This window comes from Notolepis coatsorum, assembly GCF_963971535.1.
Source record: "Notolepis coatsorum genome assembly, chromosome: 13".
In the NCBI taxonomy this organism is placed as follows: Eukaryota; Metazoa; Chordata; class Actinopteri; order Aulopiformes; family Paralepididae; genus Notolepis; species Notolepis coatsorum.
In genome coordinates this window covers 109,199,611-109,224,249 of record NC_140177.1, presented here as the reverse complement: position 1 = coordinate 109,224,249, position 24,639 = coordinate 109,199,611, and the positions used below count along the sequence as shown (strand labels likewise).

General features: G+C 44.5%; 1 protein-coding gene across 1 annotated transcript in view; it reads right to left on the bottom strand.

Annotated features, from left to right (window-relative positions):
• The window catches only part of LOC311239458 (uncharacterized protein), a gene marked incomplete at its 3' end in the record, with an annotated part of 106,847 nt that overhangs the window by 8,058 nt on the left and 74,150 nt on the right, over positions 1 to 24,639 (bottom strand). Inside the window, exons 5-7 of the mRNA XM_084327766.1 lie at positions 19,031 to 19,210; positions 4,275 to 5,028; positions 2,320 to 2,436 (exon numbers count right to left, since the gene is read on the bottom strand). Of these exons, the coding sequence (XP_084183892.1) occupies positions 2,320 to 2,436; positions 4,275 to 5,028; positions 19,031 to 19,210 (1,051 nt within the window). The remainder of the gene's footprint in view (positions 1 to 2,319; positions 2,437 to 4,274; positions 5,029 to 19,030; positions 19,211 to 24,639) is intronic.

Here is a 24,639-nt window from a genome sequence, read left to right as displayed (position 1 = left end):
ACAGACGTTAAAGAGAGGGTCCAAAGACCTCGGTACAAGCTACACATGTGATTAATTCTGCAGGCTAACACTTAACCTAGTTGTGGACTCGATGCCATGTTTCCCAAACGTAACAGAATACACACAACCCTCTCAGATAAAAAAGGTAAAGTTCACTCTTACTACTGCAAGAAGAACACCGTCTTTTCATGATGAGAGAAGACGAGTCTCTCGACCGAGTGCTAGCCACAGGCCTTGCTAAGCACACATATATAGCAACCAGAAAACAATTTTCAAAGAAAACTGCCCTACTCCCTAAGCAAACACACAACCCCACAGCTAGGTGAGGGTTATACATCGTATCCCCAATATATAGTGAATAAACACACGTTTTGTAACAAAAAACAGTCCCTCACCAGGAGGGACTTTTTACTTAATAACAAAAATCATATGTTGGGGGGGGGGGAGGAGGGGGAGGGGGGTAAACAGGGGAGTCACTAGCAGAGCGCTGTTTTCTCCCACCGCCCGGAGGGACGGTGCTGGGGAGCCTGGTCACATCGATCCCTACCGTTCCCTCCGGGCGTGGGGCGACTGGCTGCAGCGGTCAAGCACGGAGCGCTCCTCCTCCATCTCCCTGCAGGCTGCCGTCATCTGCTGCATGGCCGACCCGAATAATCCAGCATCAGAGAGGGGGGCCGTGAGCAGCGGAATCCTCCTCTGTTCCGGCACCCGCGCCTGCTCCAGCCAAAGGTGGCGCTGGATGAGAGTGGCCAGAGCGCGCTCCTTCCCGGCGGCTATCGCCTGCAGCTGGGAAAGGTGCAGGATGGCTCCAGTCGCCTGGGCGTGAAGGTATCGTTGATGGTCATCCAATACCGACCCGCCCTCTATCAGCCCCGACATGTAGCGCGCCAGCTGCGCGATGTTGGAGGTCGCAGCCAGGCTCTGAGTCGAGGCGATGTACACCTGGTCACTCCACGTTGCCAACTGCCTAGCTGATTTCCCCTGGGGAACCGGCTTTCTTAACGGCTCCCACACCATTTCGGGGCAAAGTATGGATGCCATCTGGCTATTAAGCCGAGGCACCCCGTCCTTAAGCCCCTGGACCAAACCCACCACCCGCGTGACTGGCCAACGATGCGGGAGATTACCTGTCCCTGTGCCACGTAGGCCTCCATCGCTGGGAAGAATGGGCAGACAACGCCCGTCTCTCTCACAGGACGACGTTGCCAGAGATGACCTATCATGTCATCAGGAACAGGTGCTGGCAGTGGCTGCAGCAACGCCACGCCATTAGCGGCTGCAGCGGCCGCCATGAGCTCGAGGAACAAGGCAAGCAACTCCCCTTGCATACCTCCCTCCACGTCACTCGCGTCCCTCACGTACGTTTAGCTGGGCATCTTGTCTCAGGGTTGGAGGTTCTAACCCAACCCTGGAGTACAAGGGACCCCAAGGAGACGCAGCACTCCCTGCCACTCCCCGAGGGGGAGAGTGATACGTCTCTACTGGGGCTTCGAGAGAGCTCCCGCCCCCTCCATGTAATCCTCAGTTTCCATCGGAAATGGAGAAGAGGCAAGAGAACTCTCGTCCGGCTCCAGCACAACACTAAAACCAGGCCGTTCACCCCTGCTGCTCGCCGCCTTACGACGAGAACGAGCCTTTCGGCCGACTGTCCACTGGCGGGGGAACCAGGGCCGGAACCCGGCCATCTCACAGGAGATGGAGGCTCAACGGCCCCTCGGCGAGGCAAACTCACCACCGGGCGCCACCCAGGCGTACCTGGCTGCCACGACCACAGAGCCAGAGACGCCCCACAACGCACGGAGGACGCTGCGATAGTGAAGCGCTGGTGGAGGGTAACGTTGTGAGCGTCTAGACCATCCGACGGTGAAGACATTATCTCTTAGTTTTTTTCGTAAATTTGCGCGAGAGAAAAAAACAAAGATACAACGTCAACGTAGCTCCTTTCCAACAACTATTTCGGCACTAAACTTAAAGTGGTGTATACAGGCACTTTACGTGGTGAAAATAGGGAAGGAGCTGTTGGTGTGGCCACGACCCCGCTTATGTAGAGGAGCGGATGTGGGTGTGGCCAGGCGGATGGGTGTGTGCATGTGGAGAAAAAGTATTCATTATTAGATTGGATAAAGGGATAGTTTCAAGAGAGCAGAGCGTAAGCTATACGATAATATAACTATATTAACAGGTAATCATGTACCTACATTTTGATTCATTTATAATATCAGTTTTGTAGACCAGTGCAATTTAATTTCCACATTAGTATTGATGCATCATAGATGGGTTTTCTTCTGCCCGTCTATGATGGCTGGCACGACACACTACCTGGGACTACGGTGTTGACCACCTCCTGTAGAAACTTCCAGACGATCTCCTGAGCCTGAGCCTCGAGGTCTACCAGGCTCTCCTCCCCCGACCCCAAACACTCCTCATCTGGAGGACCTGAGGAGGGGTGACCATGTTGACACGCAGCAACATTTGTTGTTATATATTTTCTACAAACTATTGTCGATTCACTCCAATGAAAGCCTTGGACGCTTTGATATGCCAGTGGGTGTTGTTCACTCTATTGGATGACTGATGACACAGCTAGGAAGGTAAATGCCACTAGTGGTAGAGTCAGCCAAAGCTAGCTAGCAAGCTAGTTAGTTAGTTAGTGACGGCCCTGAAAACCCATCTAGTAATCTCCCTGTCCTTTATCGTTACTATTATTTATTTAGCTTGTTTTATGTGTATTTTTGTTGCTTTGTAAAGCGTGCTTGGGTTTCATGAATGGTGCTTTATAAATCAAAGCTATTATTGCTGATCTAAGACAGGGGTTCCCAAAGTGGGGGTCGCGAGCCGCCGAGGGGGGGGGGGGGGGGGGGGTCGCCAGATGATTTCCAAAAATATATAAAAAAAAATGAAAAAAAAAAAAATCTCCAGTCAGGCCACTGAACTTAGAAGCAGGCCAGGCCAGTGTTTCTAGTTGCAGCAGCGCAATAGTTAGATAACCTAGATGGGGAACAACCAGGAGATCACTGCAACTCACACAAGTTGGAGAACTATCTCTCTCTCTCTCTCTCTTGCTCTCACACACACACACAAAAGGAGCCGCATGGGACCCTTACAAAAAACTGTTGTTGCTAATCATTGACACATGCTAGCCTGTAATAATCCCCCCCAAATAAATCTACTTTGCATTTGATATATTGCAAATATATGCCATCACACACACTGGTATTTAAAGGGTTAGAATTATAAAATGAATATGTGGTGTTATGATCAGGGCTGAAGTTGAATAAAAGATTGTATTTTTTCAATCTGACATTACAAAAAAACAGAAAATCCATCAAAATCAGTGTTGTTGCTAATCATACATATGTTTTTTAACAATAATTTGTGATGCCATCACAAACACTGGCATTTAAAGGGTACAATGAAAAAATGCCTGCACCAGAATGCAGGAAATGAAGTCTTTGTAACAAAAGATTTCCTGGTGGGGGACCCCCAGACCCCCTGCTTAAAAAGTGGCCTGACTGGGGCTATATTTTGCACTATATTTCCTGGCCTGAATGATTTCCCCAGTCGGGCCCTGGTTAAAAGCCTCCAATGCTTATTAGTGTGTGTGCGTTTGAACGTTTGCATGTTTCAACCATACATTTCCATTTATATATTAAAAAAAAAAAAATATATATATATATATATATATATATATATATATATATATATATATATATATATATATATATATATACATATATATATACATTTTTTTTACCTCCTATAATAGTGGGGGTTGCGGCTCTGACACCGTTATTTGGGGGTCGCGGCCTGAAAAGTTTGGGAACCCCTGATCTAAGAGGTGCTTCACATCTAAAACTTTGACATTTTCCCTAAAGCAGTGGTTCTCAACAAGGGCTTCAGGATGGGTTTCCTGGGGGTCCCCCCTGGAATAGTCTAATGTTACTATTTATTTCAGTGAAAATGTGTCCAAAAAGAGAATATATATGAGTGATTATTCTGATCATACTGTACATTTCACTTTCTCCACTGTTATCTCAACTACAGTACTGACAGTTATTGTCATTATTATGTTATGTCTGGACTTAATCTCTAAACAAACAAAATATGCTCAGATGGGGGTCCCTGTGACAACATCTTATCACATAGGGGTCCGCTGCCCTGTGTGTATCAATTTGGGGGGTTTTGACATGAAAAAGGTTGAGAACCAACATATATTCTAGCATTAATAACTCCATGACCAGTATTCTAACAGGCTGTATACACAGAAAACCTACTCTGAGCAGCAGCAGCAGCAGCAGCAGTAGCCTGGTCCGCCTCGGTCTGCTCGTTCTCGGCACAGCAGAAGACAGAGCCGTTCTCTGGGTTGGGGTCCTCTGGGTTGGGGTCCTCTGGCTCTGCATGAGTGTCCTGCACAGCCGCCTGGCTGGCTTCCTCAGACGGGGCACCAGATATAGCGGTGGTGGTAGATGGTGGCGGTGGAGGTGTGGTGGGTGGCGGTGTTGGTGTGGTGGGTGGCGGTGTTGGTGTTGTGGGTGGCGGTGTTGGTGTTGTGGGTGGCGGTGTTGGTGTGGTGGGTGGCGGTGTTGGTGTGGTGGGTGGCGGTGTTGGTGTGGTGGGTGGCGGTGTTGGTGTGGTGGGTGGCGGTGTTGGTGTTGTGGGTGGCGGTGTTGGTGTGGTGGGTGGCGGTGTTGGTGTGGTGGGTGGCGGTGTTGGTGTGGTGGGTGGCGGTGTTGGTGTTGTGGGTGGCGGTGTTGGTGTTGTGGGTGGCGGTGTGGTGGGTGGCGGTGTTGGTGTGGTGGGTGGCGGTGTTGGTGTGGTGGGTGGCGGTGTTGGTGTGGTGGGTGGCGGTGGAGGTGTGGTGGGTGGCGGTGTTGGTGTTGTGGGTGGCGGTGGAGGTGTGGTTGCGGTCCTCTGGGGAGGTGGAGGGGAGGTGGAGGACTGGCTGGCCGGGGACTGCTGGAGCTGGAGCTGTTGCTGCTGCTGTTGCTGCCGGAGACGCTCCTTCTCCATCTGCCTGGCTTCCTGCAGCTGTGGGAGGAGCAAAGTTCCTCAATTCAATTAAACAGGTAAACGTTTTACAAACAGGGAATCATTTCAGTTCATCCAAAAAGCACCGGCCTTAGTGTTTTGGAATTTGAGATGCATGTACTGTAGAAATGATTACCAATGTTAGCGGTGGTCAATGGGGGGTCAAACCATTTCTCTCTTAAAAGGATCAAATAAAGAAGATGAATGATACTGTAGGTATTGCTACCAAACAGGAATCATTTCTACTTTCAATATCTCACAAACCAAAACTCTGGTGCAAATGCATTTTGGATAAAATGTACACTAAATAAAAGGTTTGTGACAATCCTTTTAACCCTTTCACTGCCACACGACAGCCGGTTAACCCTTTCACTGTGACAATACAGAAGGTTAGCCCTTTACTATCACACAACCGACGGCGATGCTCCATCATTAGTAAAGGGTTAACCTTCTGTCGTGTGGCAGTGAAAGGGTTAAGAAGGTGGCTATACAGGATGCGTCTATGCCTTCTACAACGCTGTTCGGTTTCCGCGTTGCCGTTTTGCGCTCTGATTGGCCGAGCGCGCGCATGCGCATGAGCCGCGGCCCTCAGCCGTGCTGCGATAAGGCTTTCGCCAGCGGGGAGAGGGGCTACCGCGAGCGGGATCGCTGCACTCATCAACGACCCTCCGTGCTCCGGCTTTCAACAGCGGGGAGAGTATTATTATGGGGCTTATGCCGCGAAGCAGTAACACACATAGTAGCAATGCATCTGTCAGTCGTACTTAACTATATGTGTTCACTGTTGTGTTACTGCTTCGCGGCATAAGCCCCATAATACTCTCCCCGCTGTCGAAAGCCGGAGCACGGAGGGTCGTTGATGAGCGCAGCGATGCCGCTCATGGCGCCCCTCTCCCCGCTGGCGAAAGCCTTATCGCAGCACGGCTGAGGGGCGGCGATGAAGCCCGAGTCGCGCGACTTTTTTATTGGTTTGTCATGACAAACCAATTACATAATCCAACATATGTGTAAAGAAACAACATATTCTCGGGCTTCATCGCCGCCCCTCAGCCGTGCTGCGATAAGGCTTTCGCCAGCGGGGAGAGGGGCGCCGTGAGCGGCTTCGCTGCGCTCATCAACGACCGTCCGTGCTCCGGCTTTCGACAGCGGGGAGAGTATTATGGGGCTTATGCCGCGAAGCAGTAACACAACAGTGAACACATAGTTAAGTACAACTGACAGATGCATTGCAACTATGTGTGCTACTGCTTCGCGGCATAAGCCCCAGAATACTCTCCCCGCTGTTGAAAGGCGGAGCACGGAGGGCCGTTGATGAGCGCAGCGATCCCGCTCGCGGTAGCCCCTCTCCCCGCTGGCGAAAGCCTTATCGCAGCACGGCTGAGGGCCGTGCCGCGGCTCTTGCGCATGCTCGGCCAATCAGAGCGCAAAACCGCAACGCGGAAACCGAACAGCGTTGTAGAAGGCATAGACGCATACAGGATATGTGACACACCAAGGCCAAGAGAGGATATGGAGAAGTTTTACAGAAAAGGAGAGAGGAAATTAAAGTTGTGATTCAGCCACGACATCCCATAGCGTGTAAATATGGCCGCCTAGTTCCAACACCCTCACACAGTGCAATGCAGCAGCAACAGTGATCACTGCCAGGCAGTGTATGTTAAAAACATTAAAAAAGGAGAACTCTACCAAATTCCAGCTTTGAAAATCTTAAGTAAAGTTTGACCTGTATCAAAATAGAATAGAAATACTTTATTCATCCAGAGGGAAATTTGGCACTACAGATTGCTCACAGAAAACATTTAGCAGTGGCGAATATTCATGGAAGCCAAGGGAAGCCAAGCTTCCCCAAAAATATAAACAGTAAAAAAAATTATAATAAAAAAAAATATATATTAATACGTGGGGGACAATAATGGACAATAGAATTCACATTCATATTCTGTCACCTCCATGTTCAATGTTATGCACAGGGTGTGGTTAGAGGGCATTGACGTTATGTAGTCACACGGGTTGACGTGATGACGTATTAGTTTGTATTAAGGAAGTGGGAAGTAAACATGAGATTTTACGTGTATTGCATCTAAACAACCGTTTGGCAGTCTGTTTGTTCCGCACTCCTACATTGGTGACTCTGACGATCGTTTTTGGATGCTTCCAAAGACTGGATTACATTTTTTGAACAAGCAAACATGAGTGTGAACGCTGTAGCAATGAAGCTACCGGAGTTCTGGGAGCAGCAGGCTGCTGTTTGGTTCGCGTAAACGGAGGCGCAGTTCGCTATACGGAGGATCACGGAGGATGATAAAAAGTACTATTACGTGGTATCGGCGCTCGGCGGGGCTACCGCATCCAGAGTGGCACATCTGCTCGGGAATCCTCCGGAGGATGGAAGTAAGTACGACACACTGAAAGATGTGCTGCTAGAAACTTTTGGTCAGACGGAGTCTGAGCGTGCACGTCAGCTACTGTCTTTGCCGGGCCTGGGCGATGCTAAACCACCGGAGCTAATGGATCGAATGTTGGCTTTACTACCAGGCAACCACAAGCCTTGTTTTATCTTTAAGGAGCTATTCCTACAGCAGCTACCATTGCAAGTGCGGTCGGCTTTGGCTAACTCTCCCATTACAGACTATCGGGCATTGGCTAAAGAGGCTGATACGTTTTTCTCTGCTACACAACAGTGTCAGGTGGCTAACAATATTGTGTACCAGGTGGATGACTCTCCGCCCCCTGCTGTTGCTTCTGCCCTCTCCAGAGCCCCCGCCCAGAGACAAAAACCCACAGGTATGCGTTTCTACCATGCACAGTTTGGCTCTAAGGCTAGAAGATGCCTACCCCTATGTAACTACCCCCATGCCAAGGTGTCGGGAAACGAGAGGGCCAGCACCCGCTAGCTGCACCGTACAACGGCTTATCACCCTCAAGCCAATGGACTGTGCAAGAGGTTTCATAGGTCAATGAAGGCTGCATTCAGGGCCAGTCTTCGGGACAATGGGTGGGTTGACAGACTTCCGTGGGTCATGCTGGGCCTCCGATCAGCCCCTAAGGAAGATCTTCAGTCCTCCTCAGCCGAACTGGTTTATGGGCAGCCATTGCGAGTCCCCGGGGATTTCATGCCCAACACCACAACGCCTTGGTCTGCTGGCCAGCAACGGTCTGTTTTCCTGGACAATGCCAAGGTATTTAGGCCAGTGCCTACGTCACAGCACATTGTGCCCCAGGCTTATATTCCACCTGATCTCCATACAGCAAAGTACGTCTTTGTCCGCCATGATGCCCATCGGTCGCCACTACGGCCACCATATGAGGGGCCTTTTCATGTTCTGGAGACAGGGGACAAGTCATTTGTAGTCGAAATAGGAGGGAAACCGGACAACATTTCAGTGGACCGTCTGAAACCGGCTCATGTGGACCTGGACCGTCCGGTTCCTGTAGCTCAGCCGCCGCGGCGCGGCCGCCCTCCGGCCATCAAAACCTCAGACCACCCTCCGGGGTCTACGGGTTCCACCATGACGCAGGGTTTCCCCCTGGCCGTTAAGTCCTCAGACCACCCTCTGGTGGTAACTGGTCCCGTCGCTACACAGACTCTGGACACCCGAAGCCGCTTCGGCAGGATTTTACGGGGTCCTCACCGGCTCATGCTGCCAGTTCTGGTGAATTCTGGGGGGGCGCATGTGGGGGACAATAATGGACAATAGAATTCACATTCATATTCTGTCATTCTGTGTATTGTGTATTGCATCTAAACAACCGTCTGGCAGTCTGTTTGTTCCGCACTCCTACAAATATATATATATTTTTTTATATAGTTTACAATAATAATAATCATTATTTTTCATCTCCGTTATAATTCTTTTTTATAATTTTCTCTCCAACACTGTCAGACTCACTGAGGCAGGGCCTGGCAGTCACTCTGTGCTCAGGCAGCATTATTTTGATTGACATTGAGAATAGAGAAAATTTGCATAGGGGGAGGTGTCTTTTCTAGTGTCCACATTGTGGTTGGTTGTGGAATCCACAACCAATTATTAGCCAATAAGATTCGAGCTTAATAAAGGGGTTGGGTTAATGTAACACGGGGCAGTCTGGCTGGCAAGTAGTCTAGCGTCTTCAAATTTGCCGCCCTGGGGCCGGGCCAGTCCAGAACGTTTCCACCTGACGTCCACCTAACGTGACAACAACAACGTCTGAACATCATCCCCTCGCGGGCACGTTTGAATTATCTCTTAGTAGTATCAAACTTTTTTCGCCGGCGGGACCTTTACTGAGGACCAGCACAGCACACCACTGTGGATATTATGATTTAACAAATCTATCTGTCCAGGAGGAGGACCACACATTGGCCAGGTAAGCAGCCTAGCTTGGTTTCTAACTAACGTTATCAGGCTAGCTTGGATGCTAACTAACGTAACCAAGCTAGCTTGGTTGTAGCCCCTTTCGTGACTGCGATGCAAGCCAGGGGCTCGGATACGCAGTCACTTATTCCTCCATAGTAGCCAGGTTAATTTGCACCACCAAGCACTGCTTAAAAACTAGCGGTGAATCCAAAATATATCAGATATAAATTTCAAAGGTACCCAGCGTTCCATTAGGGTTTCACACACACACGCGGCGGGGTTTGAAAGCTCGCCGTTGCTAATAAACATTTTAAATCATTTTTATAAACTTGTCAACACTGCTCAAAACGGCTATATTTCCGTATTTGGCTGCCTGGTGCGCAATCACAGCGCATGCGCATCATGCACCCAACGCCAAATCAAGTTATGATTACAGTGTAAGGTAGTAGTAGTTATGATTACAGTGTAAGGTAGTAGTAGTTATGATTACAGTGTAAGGTATAGGGCTGACCTTCGAAGCTTTTTTTCGATTTTAATTCGAAGCTTCGAGAAAGAAAAAAATTATAATTTTTATTTTATTTTTTATCTTATGTTGTGGGACTTGTACAGCACTTTGGTAAACTTTGTTGTTTTTAAATGTGCTCTATAAATAAAGTGGATTGGATTAATTAATTAAGTAGCCCCTTTCGTGACTGTGACGCAGCCAACAAGGTTTCACTCGGCTGTGTGATTTAATTCAAGGTGGATCGCTGTTGTCGTTTGAACAACTTCAGATTTCATGGGAACTACCAATCCCCCAAATCAAGAATGTTTAAGATGAATGAAGTAAGATTTTGATTATTTGAAATATGGCCTGTGTAGACTAAACTATGCACAGAATTATGTCAGTCTACAAGGTCCGGATTCTACATGGTCCGGCAATGTAGACCTTGTAGGCTCCACTACAGACCAATTATCAATGAATGTTCATGCATTTTTAAGAAGGGCTACTTCCACAAAAATAACTCACCAAAACATCTCAGTAGCACCTTATCTAAATGTTCTATTTCATATATGGAGATTCATATTTATTTATGTATTGCATGCATTTCTACATTTTATTTCCTATTTTGTTTATTCATCCCAGTATCTTTCTTTCTTATGTGTGGAATTCTACAAGGCATGTAGGTGTATATGTGTTTGAGGATGATATCCTTCAAACAGGCAATAGTGATGATATAATTTGGGCAGTGCTGAGCTGGGTTACTTTCCTCCAGTGTATTTGTCCCCCGGCCCCACCCAATGGCGCGCACACACACAAACAAATCGAAGTAAAAAAAAATTAGATTTTTTTTTTTTACTTCGGTTTTTTTTTTATGTCCGAAGCTTGTGCCATCGAACGAAGCTTCGAAGTATTTAAGACAGCCCTAGTAAGGTAGTAAATCAAATCAAATCAAATTAATTTGTAAGGCCCGACAAAACACGTTAATGTCCCCATGGGCCGGACACGTCTTCTTTAACACTTTGGCGACCAAAGTCCCGCGGCGATTTATAGTCCAGAGGACCGAGCTTTGTCAACAAACCGATGTACTTTCTAACAGCTATATATATACTTTATAGTATTGCTATCTGTCCATTCTCATTGTCACTTGAGTGCATAAACCGTGCCTTCATAATGGCTTAAAGAAAATAAAAATCCATCGGTTGGTTGTCATTTTATAGCGCCGTGAATATAAGGTTTATCGCAGTTTTCGCCTCGTCTTTTTTCTGGGGAGCTAGATATGAGGCTAAAGGCTAGTCACGTTATATCAAACGCCATTTCTGTTGTGTATATATACAAATGAAATAAAACAAACTGCGTAGCATCCGGACTATTACAGAGCATCTATGGATGAAATGGGGGCGGCGGGGGACGCCGATTACTATTATTGATTAGCAATACAGTGTGCGTTCAAGTAGCCATTTTCACTGATCGATCACGTTGCGTTTTAAAACAAGCTCCAATCCGGCTGTAATTTGGGTGAATAGTATCCTACCGTCAGCCCATGTGATCGCCGGCAGCATTTCGTCATAATACATCGGCATCTGGTAGATCGATATGTCCATTGGCTGATCATAAATCCCATTATTCCAGGCTGAAATCTGCGCTTCCAAACGTGATCAAAGATGGATGATGTTCGTTTGGGATCCAGGCTCAAATGAAACGCCCACAGACTGTAAACATTTATTTTTTCCCAATCTGCCTCAATGATACTGCAGTGGAGCGAAGAGAAGAGAAGCCGCCTATTCTCAGTCCTTGCCCCACAATGGTGGAATGAACTACCCATCCCAGTTAGGACAGCCGAATCCCGTCCAATCTTTTGCCGTCGACTAAAGACTCACTTCTTCAACCATTATCTGAAATGATTAAAAAGAAAAAAAAAACCTAACCCCGACTAACCTTACTGTCATGCACTTGTCCTAATAAACTAACCTACACTGTAACATGCAACACTTGATGAACATTGTTACTCAGCTGATTGTACCCTTCTTGCTGTCTTGTCGTACAGAACTTGTAAGTCGCTTTGGATAAAAGCATCAGCTAAATGACTAAATGTAAAATGTAAATGTATATGGTTCCAGAGACTGTTTCAAGTAAGAAGGACAGTTAAAGTGAACACATTTAAAAAGGAATAGGTACCAGTGAAGTTGCCTTCTTGCCTTGCCTGTTATGATTACAGTGCATCGCAATCACGAAAGGGGCTAGGTGACTGCTTGGTTTGACTGGCCGTCGAGCCATACTGTACATGTTGACTGCTTGGTTTGACTGGCCGGCGAGCCATACTGTACATGGTGACTGCTTGGTTTGACTTATGGTGACTGCTTGGTTTAAATATTAATAAAAAAATGTAATAAAATCTTTTTTAATAACTTTTTTTTGGTATCCTTTTTGGTTATTTTACCCATGCGACGCCACTGACATTTAGGTAGTCAAAAGTCACAAAGAATAAAAATAAGACTAAGAATAAAATACGGTCCGGGATATACATTTTCTATGTTATGTATATCCATTCTAATATAAAATATACTGTCAAAATATACAGAAATATACAGTGTAGGGCGGCTGATTGGCGCAGTGGGCAAGGCGCTCGCCTGCAACGCAGGAGACGCTGGGTTCGAGCCCAGCTCTCGGCGTTGCTACCGGCTGGCCGGTCGTTCATACTAACACAATTGGCAAGTGTTAGAGCATAGGTGTCAAACTCACGGCCCGCGGGCCAAATCCGGCCCGCCACGTCATTTGATGTGGCCCCCCAAGAGCTCAGGTAAAAAAAAAAAAAAAAAAAAAAAATTTACATTAATATTGGGTTACAAAATAGCAGTGTTAAAATAATTGTGGGTTAATGCGTTAATAAAGCTTTGACTTTGACAGCCTTAGTTATTACACATTCTTACACATACATGTATGTTGAACATCTGAGGTATTGATGAAGTAACAAAGGAAAAAAACCAAAAGCACTTACTCCTCAGACATTCTTTGACAATTTTACAGCCCAAAATACAAAAAAGATCCAGGCGGAATAGGTAACAAAGGGTTGAAGAAATATTGTCTGAACTGTCAGATGCAAACTGGCTGTGTGACATAACCGAGCATCTCGCTCAATTGAATAAGAAGCTGTAGGGACGCAAACAAGTCCCACCCAAAACTTTACCAATATAGTTGTGAACTGAGACAACCCTTATTTTGTTATTTTTGAGTACAGTTACAGTTGTGTGTTCATGCAGACACATAATAGCAATTTCATTACGAATTGAAAATGGGGGACCCTGATGTAAACAAGTCGAAAGTCTTTCTCTGGTCTGCATCCCCTTAACACTTTGGGTGCCGGCCAGAAATCCGGAAAATGACTGGATTGCCAGCTATATTTAACATGGATAAGTTCCCCTTCTTTGCAGGGCTATAACTTTCTTTTTTTTTTTTAAACTTTGGCCATTTCCCTGGCTCTTTTATACGTTTATCGCATTTATACTTGGTCAAGTTCGACCGACAGAAGCAGGCTGAAAGGGTTCAGATGGGGGGGGAAGACACTCTGGGAAAGGCACGGCTGCAGTCCGGGATTCGAACTCGCTCAGCCCCAGATCCGTGCGAGCACGGTTGTCCACGGCGCTGAAATAGCACTCGCGGTACGTGGTGAGCTACTGGAGCTCCCCAGGGCTATAACTTTTTAAATCATATTGCTAGATTGCCATTATTAGGGCCCATTCAAAGTCCTATATGTATTGTTCAGGGTGAAGCAACGTTAAACTTTTTCATTCACATATTCATACTAAAGTATGGTCTAATGTATAAGTATGTTTTCATCTCTTTCTGCAGCTTTCTCCAGAACGTGATCTATAGCCCCAAATGCATTATATTGATGATGCAATACAGCTTGATGGCAATCGGCGCGATATAAAAAATTCCAACTAGACGTACTTCTAGAAGTTACTACACGTCATCTGATGTTTACCGGATGGGCGAGGGGCCGTTTATAATTCCGTGGGCAGTGTTATACCAATCATCTAATGTGGGTCAAATGTTGATCATAGCAGTTAGAATCGAAGACGGTAATACTACACGCTAAAACTCACCCCAGTCTCCTCGCGCCGTTGGGCGATCAGCGTAGAGTAGAAATTTTACCATTATGGGATGTCGATTTACCCGGTCCATTTCCAGGTTGTATAATGGTATATACGTCCAAATCATGTTGTGTATCGAGTTATTGGCAATGGATCGCTATGTATTGTGACGAGCCAGAGTGCCGGGAGCCAAACAGAGTGCCCGGAAGTAATATGGCCGAACAGCACAACCTCCACAGCACTTCCTGTTTGGCGATTGCGCCGATCGGCCACCTGATGGCGCTCCTGAACCGCCAGAGAGCTCAGTGGGTCCTCCTGGTGGATCTCAGGCCAGCGGAGGGGAAATATGAATCCGATCACAGATTTTTGAAATATTGATATTAAAGACGCTGTAAAGCGTCCTTCGGCAACTTGAGCATGGCCGGGAAGGACGCTGTAACACGTCTTCTGGCAGTTAAAGTTAACAATTGTGTGTATTGAGCTGTACTGTACTGTACCCATTCTGCAATCTGTTAATTAAAGTTAATAATTAATCTTCTATTAGTTGGATGTATGGCCTCTGCAAGGTTGTGTGCAGCCATTTGTTTTTGTAACATCTGCTACATCTGTCCCACGTGTTCTTTGCAGCTCACAGTTGTTAGTTCTGCCCCTCTTGACTGTGACAAAAAGGTTTTGAACAAACTTAATGTCATAGCTTGTATTTGATGATATTCTTCTTTGTTATTTACTTGAATGGTTTGATCATTGATTGATGGAGTAATATGGGGTTCTGATAAACTAAAATTATTTGTTAAAATAACATAAGCTAACATATATTTTTACATTTATGCAAATGCATATGCAATATGTATAACTTGAATAAGTAATAAATACAGAAACAACATGTTTAACAATATGTAAATGAGTAGCTACATTTATTTTACATTACATTAACATTTATACGGTCTTTGGCCCTTTGAGGGCAACCATAATGCTGATGTGGCCCTCTGTGAAAATGAGTTTGACACCCCTGTGTTAGAGGGTGGGAAAGCCGGTGGGTGGGGATTTGACGTTGTGGACAGCGACTCCTACAGGTCGGTTTGGTGACGCCGGTGCGACGGAAGCAGGAAGTGACAGGGGCAGCGTGAGCCTCCCACGCGTTACTCCTCGCCACTGAGAGTTTGAGTTGCTGCGGCGAAAATATGCGACAGGCTGCCTCCTCGTGTACCGGAGGGGACACGTGATGCAAGGCTTCTGTCCTCACTACAACCGACCTGTGGGAGGCATAGTCTAGCAATGTTCAAGACAGAGGAGGGAAGAATTGGATATACGAAATTGGGATGGGAGAAAAAAAAAAATGGGGAGAAAAAGTGGATAAAAGAAATATATATATATACAGTGTACAGTAAAAAGTGTGGAATTGTACAGTGTCGATTTAAGAGTAAAGTAAAAGTCCAGGAAGATTTGATCTACTGTCACCCTGTGCTCAGTGATGCAGTGAGGCACAGTGATACGTTATAGAGTCTGATGGCTGTCGGAATGAAGGACTTGCCGTTCAGTGTTACATCTTGGGATCAGTGAACATTAACCACCGTCTCCCATAGCCAGGAACCAGAGAGAAGAGTGTGTCCAGCCCTATCCTCTGTGATGTCATATGGATGTACAGCTCTATCAAGACTACGGTGGAAAAGATGAAAAAGGTGTCTGTATCCCAGGTGATGTTCATGGGAAAAAAGCAGATCTTCTGGTTTATAATTAATGACAACCATAATAATGTATCAAATATAAAGGTGGACTGGTTGTCAGTTCAGTCACTGTGTGGACAGAGCAGCCTCAGGCTATATGTTGACAAGACATCACATGATTAGAATTGTAATTCTCTGGTTATTGATATGGACAGCCCACTGCCATCAGAATAACACATACGAGTTCTTAAATTCACCTTCAACTCTGCAAGGAACAAGGACGTTTCTTGTGTTGCTTTTCAAAGGGCTGTAGTATATCAGGATGCTCAATGACAATAACACTATGTAACAAACCATCAAATACACTCACAGCACACACATCCACACGCACACACTCACTTAAATAAACAACTCACTGTAGCACCCACTTTACCAACTTTAAACACTTTAACACACTTTATATTTATAGGTAAAGAGATTTGCACTACAACTCATACCTCATTGCACCTTACCCTAAGGCGTACCTCATCCCATTTCTGCATTGTACTTTATATTGTAACTCAGTTACTAAAAATGTTCTACTCTGTATTGTACAGTATATTGTATTATATGTATATTTAACACTTTAGTTGAACACTTGTTACGTACTTTTGACTTCTATTTTTTACTTATCTATTTTTATCTAGCACACTCTCAGGAGCAGAACAGGAAAAAGCATTTCATATAGAAGTATTCTGTATTTTTGTATAAAGAAACTTGAAACTCAAACTAATACCATGTCAACTGTCCGATAGAAAGGTTGGAACAGGTTGTCCGTCAAAGTGAAATTTGGCGGAATACGATGATTAAGAGTATTTTTTTTATATAAATGATCAGACGTCAAAATACTTTTCAAATCGACTTCTGAAATTATATTTACGACAACCCCCAATATATGTTATATATATAATAAATATATATAAATGTTACTGAGCCAGATGCAGCAGATAATCCACCACTGCAAAATAAAGGAGAGGGGAGGAAAAAGGATGAGTCATCATGCCAAGTCGCACACAAAAAGGACGAGAATCCATATATCAGCCACTTGAAGGCCAGACACGGCAGGCCTCTGCAAGCCTTTACCTGGTGGCTTCTCCCTCTGGACGCCTGAGACACACTTATCCTGGGATGTGACAGCTAGCGTTGGGAAATTACAGTATCAGTTTAAAAAAATTATAAATAAATATATATTATATATATATATATATATATAACATTTATTCCAGCGTTCTTTTCAAGCATTGCCTTTTACAGTTTGACATTAGTCATATTTGCATTGCTGTGTTTATACAACCGTTTGTTTTCAAAAAGGGCAAGTATACTTCATGCAGATTGGAAAACAACCATGAGCCTCTTTTTTTTTAATATAGAAAATGGCTCCTAAGCCAAGCAGGCTGCAAATAGGGCCGGGAGCAGCGTTTCCGTTAGCCGGTAATTACCGGTATTTGACCGGCAAAATCTGTTGAAGTCCGACATATTTAATCTCTCCAGTCATAATGTCCGGTGAAAATAATTCCCTCTAAGCACAATTTGATTATTTGAATTGTATTAAAATAGGCTAAAATTAAATAGCCTATGCGATGAACGAAACAATAATTACATTTGTTTCATCGTTGCTTCACCAAGCAGCCGGTCTAATAATGACAACGCTGTGTCAGCGAGAGCTTGCTGCTAGATTTGCGAAAAGCATGCAGCTGCAGACCCACAGAACCCGCCAGCTTTGCCGGCACAGTGCAGTACTCCAATTCAGCCATTGGCAATTCAGCTGTTGGGTGGGGGGCGCTGCTGAGCGGTCCCCAGACCGGACCTGAAAACACAGCTGCTCTGCGGGTCTGCAGCTGGATGCTTCTCGCAAATCTAGCAGCAGCAAGCTCGCGCTGACAACAGCGTTGTCATTATTAGACCGGCTGCTTGGTGAAGCAACGATGAAACAAATGTAATGATTGTTTCGTTCATCGCATAGGCTATTTAATTTTAGCCTATTTTAATACAATTCAAATAATCAAATTGTGCTTAGAGGGAATTATTTTCACCGGACATTATGACCAGCACCAAGTCGTTGGGAGGTGGAGATATACATCACGCAAACCCACGATAATGTTGCCGTCTCTCTGCTACATTTCTCAGTTCTTCGCTTGATATAATTAATACAAATGTCCAATATAACGGAATTCGTTAGCTCATAAAAATGTGATTATAACAGACTGCTGTTTATTAATGTCGGGCAGACTGCCCACCGACACCTCAAGTCGGCAGCAGCACGAAGTCTCGGGGACTTATTTTATTTGGAATATATTAATGACTGTATATACGCAAAAGTAGCCTAGTTTTAAGTTAAAATATTATAAATGCCTTGAGGATGTCATTCTTTATATAGGCCTATCAATTGTTTTTAAGCTCAATAAACTCTGACCGGAATTTATCCCATTTTTCCGGTAGATTGAAATTTACCGGACACTCAGACCTGCAAAAAATATTTTCTAACGGAAACCCTGGCCCGGGAGGTCTACTGAATATTAAGGTATACTGTCATGGATCCATGCAACTGTATGGATTTTTACTATACCATCGTCCACAATATATACATGTTGTAATTGGCCCACAATCCATAATGAGCTGGTGTGTGGGTCTGGGTGTGCACGTAGACATGGGCATGTACATGGGAATGGGCGTGCACATGTATGTGACATTAATGTGTGCAAATGACAAGTGACAAGTGTATGAAACTCAAAATATGTTTTGGGGTCAATGTGACTGAAAATTATAGAGCAAGTCGCTTTTGTTCACTAAGCATTGTTGATATTCAATGCTCAATGCTCCAAACAAACATTACATTAGGGTTGTCCTAACGTCTCAGTTGATGAAGATATGTGTCATGTTTGTCACCTAAATCACTGAAGATTACACCCATTACTCTAGCATCACAACAATGTAAAAAAAATAATGTGTTTAATATAATAAAACATGGTTGCCGCTATTAAAAAATAGAGGTAACATGCAGGGAGGGAGTTCGCAAAGAGCCATCGAGGGTTCATCACAAATACTACATTGGTCATTGATTACCACGAAACATAAAAGTAGAACAATAATGTAGTACAGGCAGCAATTTTCATAGATTTCTCCATTAAATGGACTGTTTGATTTCATATTGCTAAGAATGTGTTGAGTTGGGGTCAGCCCTGGGGCTCATGTTGCTAAGAATGTGTTGAGTTGAGGTCAGCCCTGGGGCTCATGGTGCTAAGAATGTGTTGAGTCGGGGTCAGCCCTGGGGCTCATGTTGAATGTCTAGAGCCGGGGTCAACCCTGGGGCTCATGTTGAATGTCTAGAGCCGGGGTCAGCCCTGGGGCTCATGTTGCTCATACAGTTTTCAGTGAGCATCGTCTTACCGCCTGGTTCTCCATGCGGGCGAAGATGACGTTGAGCATCTGCGTGAGTGTGGCTTTGGCCGTGGTCTGGTTGATGAGGTTCTTGCTGGCCAGGTAGATGTTGTAGCAGGTCCGTACTGGCTGGAGCACGGTTCCCTCATGGATCTCTATGTGTTGGGACGTCACGGCTGTTAGCAGGGCCTGCAGGGGGACAACCAGACATCGCAGTATTGGCTTTCAACGGTCAGTGTCTTCTATACATAGGCAGTTGGTTCCTGAGATCATGTCGTAAAGATCTGATTTTGTCAGATCGTATTGCTGCCTGAAAATGGTCATTATGAGCCTCCTGCATCTGTATTTATGTAAATACCCATGGAACAGCCTCATATCGCCTTCTGTCTGGCAGTGTTAATTGTGTCAACTAAAATGATGACGGAAGATGTTCGTCAACGGAGGTTTTTCACATGGAGACCATGTGACGCTAACGTCACTAAATTATTAATTAAATATCGTTGACCACAACTTGAGGACACAAAAATTTTGTTTACAAAAACCATGACGAATTCTCTCTTAATTTATGTTGACTAAAACAAGATGAGACAAAATAATTATAACTTTTAGAATAATTGACGTTATTATTTCAGCATTTCCCGTTTCTGGGTTAAGCTCTGCAGCGTTTATGGCTAAAAGCCAAGCTACATAACATAGGCTAAAAACCGCGTCCCAGGTCTCTCGTGACTACAGCTTATACCAATAACCATGAACGGAATCTGCTACTCTCTCAACACTCCTGCGGCAGCCGAACAGTTCTACCAAAAGAACATAGCATTTAAGACGACGGAGGCTGAGAGGATGGCTAGGCTAATAGCCTGGGAGTCGGGACCTACAGTATATCCCAGACAGAGACTTGCTCTCTTTCATCTGTGTACACCCACTACTATCAACATTACACATGGATACAATATTAAATAAGGACAAGACCACGTTCACTTAAAAAGGTAATGTTGGTATGAAAAGAAAAGAAACAGACGAGTACTAACACTGAGATTGACCCTGCTATAAGTTATGAATCCCTTTAGCGCTTGAAGTGCACTAAAACATCGTAATGACTTTTTATTTTTCATATAATGTTGGGTACATGCTCAGTAGAGTTAGAACGCTCCCAGTCTTAGGGGCTGTGATATTTTGTTACCACACTTTATGCACATAGAAGTGCGGTGGCAGGTTCGCTAAGCTAATGTTGTTAGCCGAATGCTCTGATGGGGGCCCCCATTTTAAGTTTAAAGTGACGTCAGCGATATACGGTACGACTCGAGGGACAAAAGGGAATGTGTGTGTGATGTGTGTGAAATTTGTACAGTAGGTCCCAGTGAGAATTGCAATCAGTGTGTACTGAGTATTTACACTATCCTAATGTTCCTTTGTTGGTTAAAAAATATATAAGCTATTTAAATCTGACTATTTCTGAATCTATTGACTATTTCAAGGAATGTTTGGTTACTATTGGGCTTCTAGCCTTCTACTGAACTTATTGTGAATCAGCTGATAGGGTTTTGGCTAGACTATACTTAATAAATAGAATTGCATTATTTACAATATAAAAATATAAAATGCCTTTTTCATTAGCGAAAACTAGACAAAAACAAAAAAGACTAAATCGAGACTAACACTGACTAAGACTAAAATGCTCAGACATTTAGTTGACTAAAACTGACTAAACGAAAAATAAATGCAGATGACTAAATATGATGAGAAACGAAAAAGGAGCACTTGACACATGACTAAGACTAAAACTAAAATGAAAATAGCTGCCAAAATTAACACTGCTGTCTGGCCTGCAGCGTTGAACCTTACCTGCTCTGCCTTGACCTATTCTGAGTGGTTTCTCCTGCACCCCGGGGCATAATGGCCCTGAGCCATCGTCTTGCATCTCATCCTATTTACATACGCTTGCAGTAGCTCTTAGTTCTATCCATTACTTCATTTCACAATTATCTTATATACTTTAATTCTATTGTCAGTGTCACCATGTATGCATATTATGGCTGTCAGTTTATCACGTTCATTCGATTAATTAATTACACAGCAAATTATCGCGTTATGAAAATTAACTCAATTTATTAAAAAAATGTATTAAAGGGGTTATGCACTGCTATTCCTAGCACTATTTGGGCAACTTTACACAATTCCTGTTAGTCTATTGAAGACATTTGTAATTTTTTTTTCAAAAAAATTCATTGTTTTATATTTCTAATCAAGTACTCGAAACCATCATTTTTCAGCCTCGAGAAATCAGGCTGTTATGGCCCCGCCCATAAGCACTTTGAGTGACAGTCAGACCACAGGCTGCACTGGTAGAGGGAGGGAGGGAGGGGGGGGAAGAGAGAGAGAGTTCAGTTCAGTTCAGAGTTTTTATTTGCCACATGGAATAATACAATCATAGTTTCTTCATTAAAAAATCATAAATAGTCATTCCATGGACAAAAGGAGCAGGAAGAAGAATACATCTTATAGTTATATAGTTACCTGCCCCTTATTCCTAAACTAACATGTATTTTCTTAATGGTCGGCGTATAACCATATATTTACACAAATAATCATTTATACCATGAGAGAGAGAGAGAGAGAGAGAGAGAGAGAGAGAGAGAGAGAGAGAGAGGAGAGAGAGAGAGAGAGAGAGAGAAGCCCCTCCCTCTCTCTTCCTTTTTTTCTTTCTATCACTCTCCCGTTCGGAGGTGTGTGTGTGTCGCGCGGACCTCCGTGCAGCAGGTCCCCCCCCCCCCCCCAAGTGCCCCCTCTCTCTCCCTCCCTCCCTCTCTCTTCTTTTTTTTCTTTCTATCACTCTCCCGTTCGGAGGTGTGTGTGTTTCGCGCGGACCTCCGTGCAGCAGGTCCCCCCCCCCCCCCCCAAGTGCCCCCTCTCTCTCCCTCCCTCCCTCTCTCTTCTTTTTTTTCTTTCTATCACTCTCCCGTTCGGAGGTGTGTGTGTTTCGCGCGGACCTCCGTGTGGCAGGTCACCCCCCCCCCCCCCCCCAAGTGCCCCCTCTCTCTCCCTCCCTCCCTCTCTCTTCTTTTTTTTCTTTCTATCACTCTCCCGTTCGGAGGTGTGTGTGTGTCGCGCGGACCCCCCCCCCCCCCCCAAGTGCCCCCTCTCTCTCCCTCTCTCCCTCTCTCTTCCTTTCTCTCGGCTCCCTCTCGGCTCTCTCTTCCTCTCGCCCCGCAGCTTCACTCGCTGTCTAGTCTAGGTAGAATGGGGGCGGGCATCTATCCACAGCGCCCTGTGACGTGCACCAGGTCGTCAAATCAACATGACCTGATTTACTAGAGGCAAATAGGGGATGGGCTGTAACTGAGGAATTCGCCAATATAGTATTTAGGCCCAAAAACACATTGATACGAACTCCTATTACTATAATACAATGCTAGAGACTGAAAAATGACATTTATAATGCATGGCACCTTTAATAAAAAACTTTACTAAAATGTCTTATTTATTTTTTATCTCATTCATTCCATTAAAACGTAGAATAAACATTTACAGATTTTTTTCCTTTTTCTTTTTTAATGGTCCATTTGCATGTTCTTGGTATCTGATTCTAGGGACATCTATGGATCTCATGGAATGTATTCCCAGTGTCAGAAATACTGTGTCTGTTACTAGGCTTGAGTAAATTGTAATGAACCAAATGAGAATATCAATTAAATTTTTTTTTACTGTGAATAACACCATGCTAAAATTGACCAGACCTGAAAAATCTAAGCAAATGAATAAAGGGAAGATGATTAAACAGAAGGTTTTGTAGATACAGTACTGAATTCTGCCATCCGGACACATGCAATTTGAAATATGATTATAGAATATAAAATATCAGGCCTAAAATGGTTATGCGATTAATATGCCATTAAAATGCGATTAATTCATTACAAATCCTGTAATTAATTAGATAAAAAAAAATGATCGCCTGACAGCACTAATGCATATATATGCCCACTACATGTATTTATTGCTCCAACTCTGCCCACTACAAGCATGGGAACTATATAACCCCTGCCCCTATCTCCCCATCTCTCTGAGTGGTTGTCTCGTAGCGTTGACCAAGGTGGTGGATGTCTCAGTGTGATGGCAAATATTGCAGTGACTGTTCTACCCCCACATTGGTTGCACCATTGAGGTCATGGATCAGCTTCATACAGTCTTCTGTCCGACCTACAACATCTAAACCATGCCTGTTGTAGTTCATTGCTGGGTTCTATTCTATTCACATATATGCTTACTACATGTATCTATTGCTATGTCCGCCCATCACAAACACGCAAACTGTCTAACGCCTGTCCCCGTCTCCCTGTGAGTGGATGTCTCGTGGTGATGACCGGAGGGGTGGACGTCCCTTGATGATGGCCAGGAGGATGCGATCCTCTCTACGCCGCCCCCATACCTCAAATGGATCAGCCATCAGCTCTATTTTAAATCTTTCAAAATGTTCTTATGTACCTGTAAAGTGTCACAGCCAACTAGTGACACTAGTTAATAATGACATCCTGTTCTCTCTGTCAATTGTGGGATGTAAAAGGTTTAAGCATATGTTTATGGTATATATCTGTTTTAGATCTAGGCATATGTTACTGTATGTGTCTATATGTGAAGATCCGTGGCAGAGGAGACAGCTCTCTATGACGGGTGCACACTTGTATAACTTGTATACAAACAGCCTGCCTCGTCTTCTCCTCTTACTGTCAGAACGAGAGAGGCCCATGTAGAAGGAGTTAACGATAAGAATGCAGCTCCAACCGGCTGCTCTGCACAAGTCAGAATGAAAAACAGCAGGTTGGCACAGGTTAACCCTTGCCTGTCGTGCCTGCATAGAGTTGTTGTTTGTAATAAACCGAATGTTTATTATATATGATTGGAGCTATGTATATGACCTGTATACTCCTTATACACTTTAAAACTATGTTACAGTTAATGTGCAGTCGGAATGGAGGCAGAAGCCTTTTTTGATAAGTGCAGTCTCTGTTAGAGGGGGGGGGGGAATGTGCTCTCTCTATCTGTGGCCTTGAGCTAAGAGCAGGCCCGAGCTGAGAGCAGGTCGGCACATGTTAACTCTTGCCTGTCCTGCCTGCATAGAGTAAAACATGTAACCAATGATTGGTACAGGTATATTGTATATATATATATATATACAATACAATATACAATATATATTGTATATAGTACAGGTATATTGTATATTGTACACTACACAGGCCAGTTCTTCCCTCTCAATACTGACTGGAGCCCAGAGGAATGTACGGAGCCTCTCTGTTCCAGAGGGACTTTCCACTCTTTAAGTTACAAATCAGTGGAGTAGACGGCAGCCAATGACAACTAGGAGGGGAGGAGAATGGTCATTATGTAGTGTACGTTGGTTGGCTAGTGAAATGACATCACAGTGATATCACTGTTTTTGGGCCAATAGAACAGAGGTCTTGACATGATATAAAAATGACTGTTCCCATTCGAGAGACCAGAATTTCAGAGTTTTCCATGGCAGGCACAAGCCGTGTCAGGCCTTTGCGATCTTAACACTTTGAGTGCCACTCACGAGATTTCTCTGGTTTTTAATAGTGACGTAGAATGCCACTCACGAGATT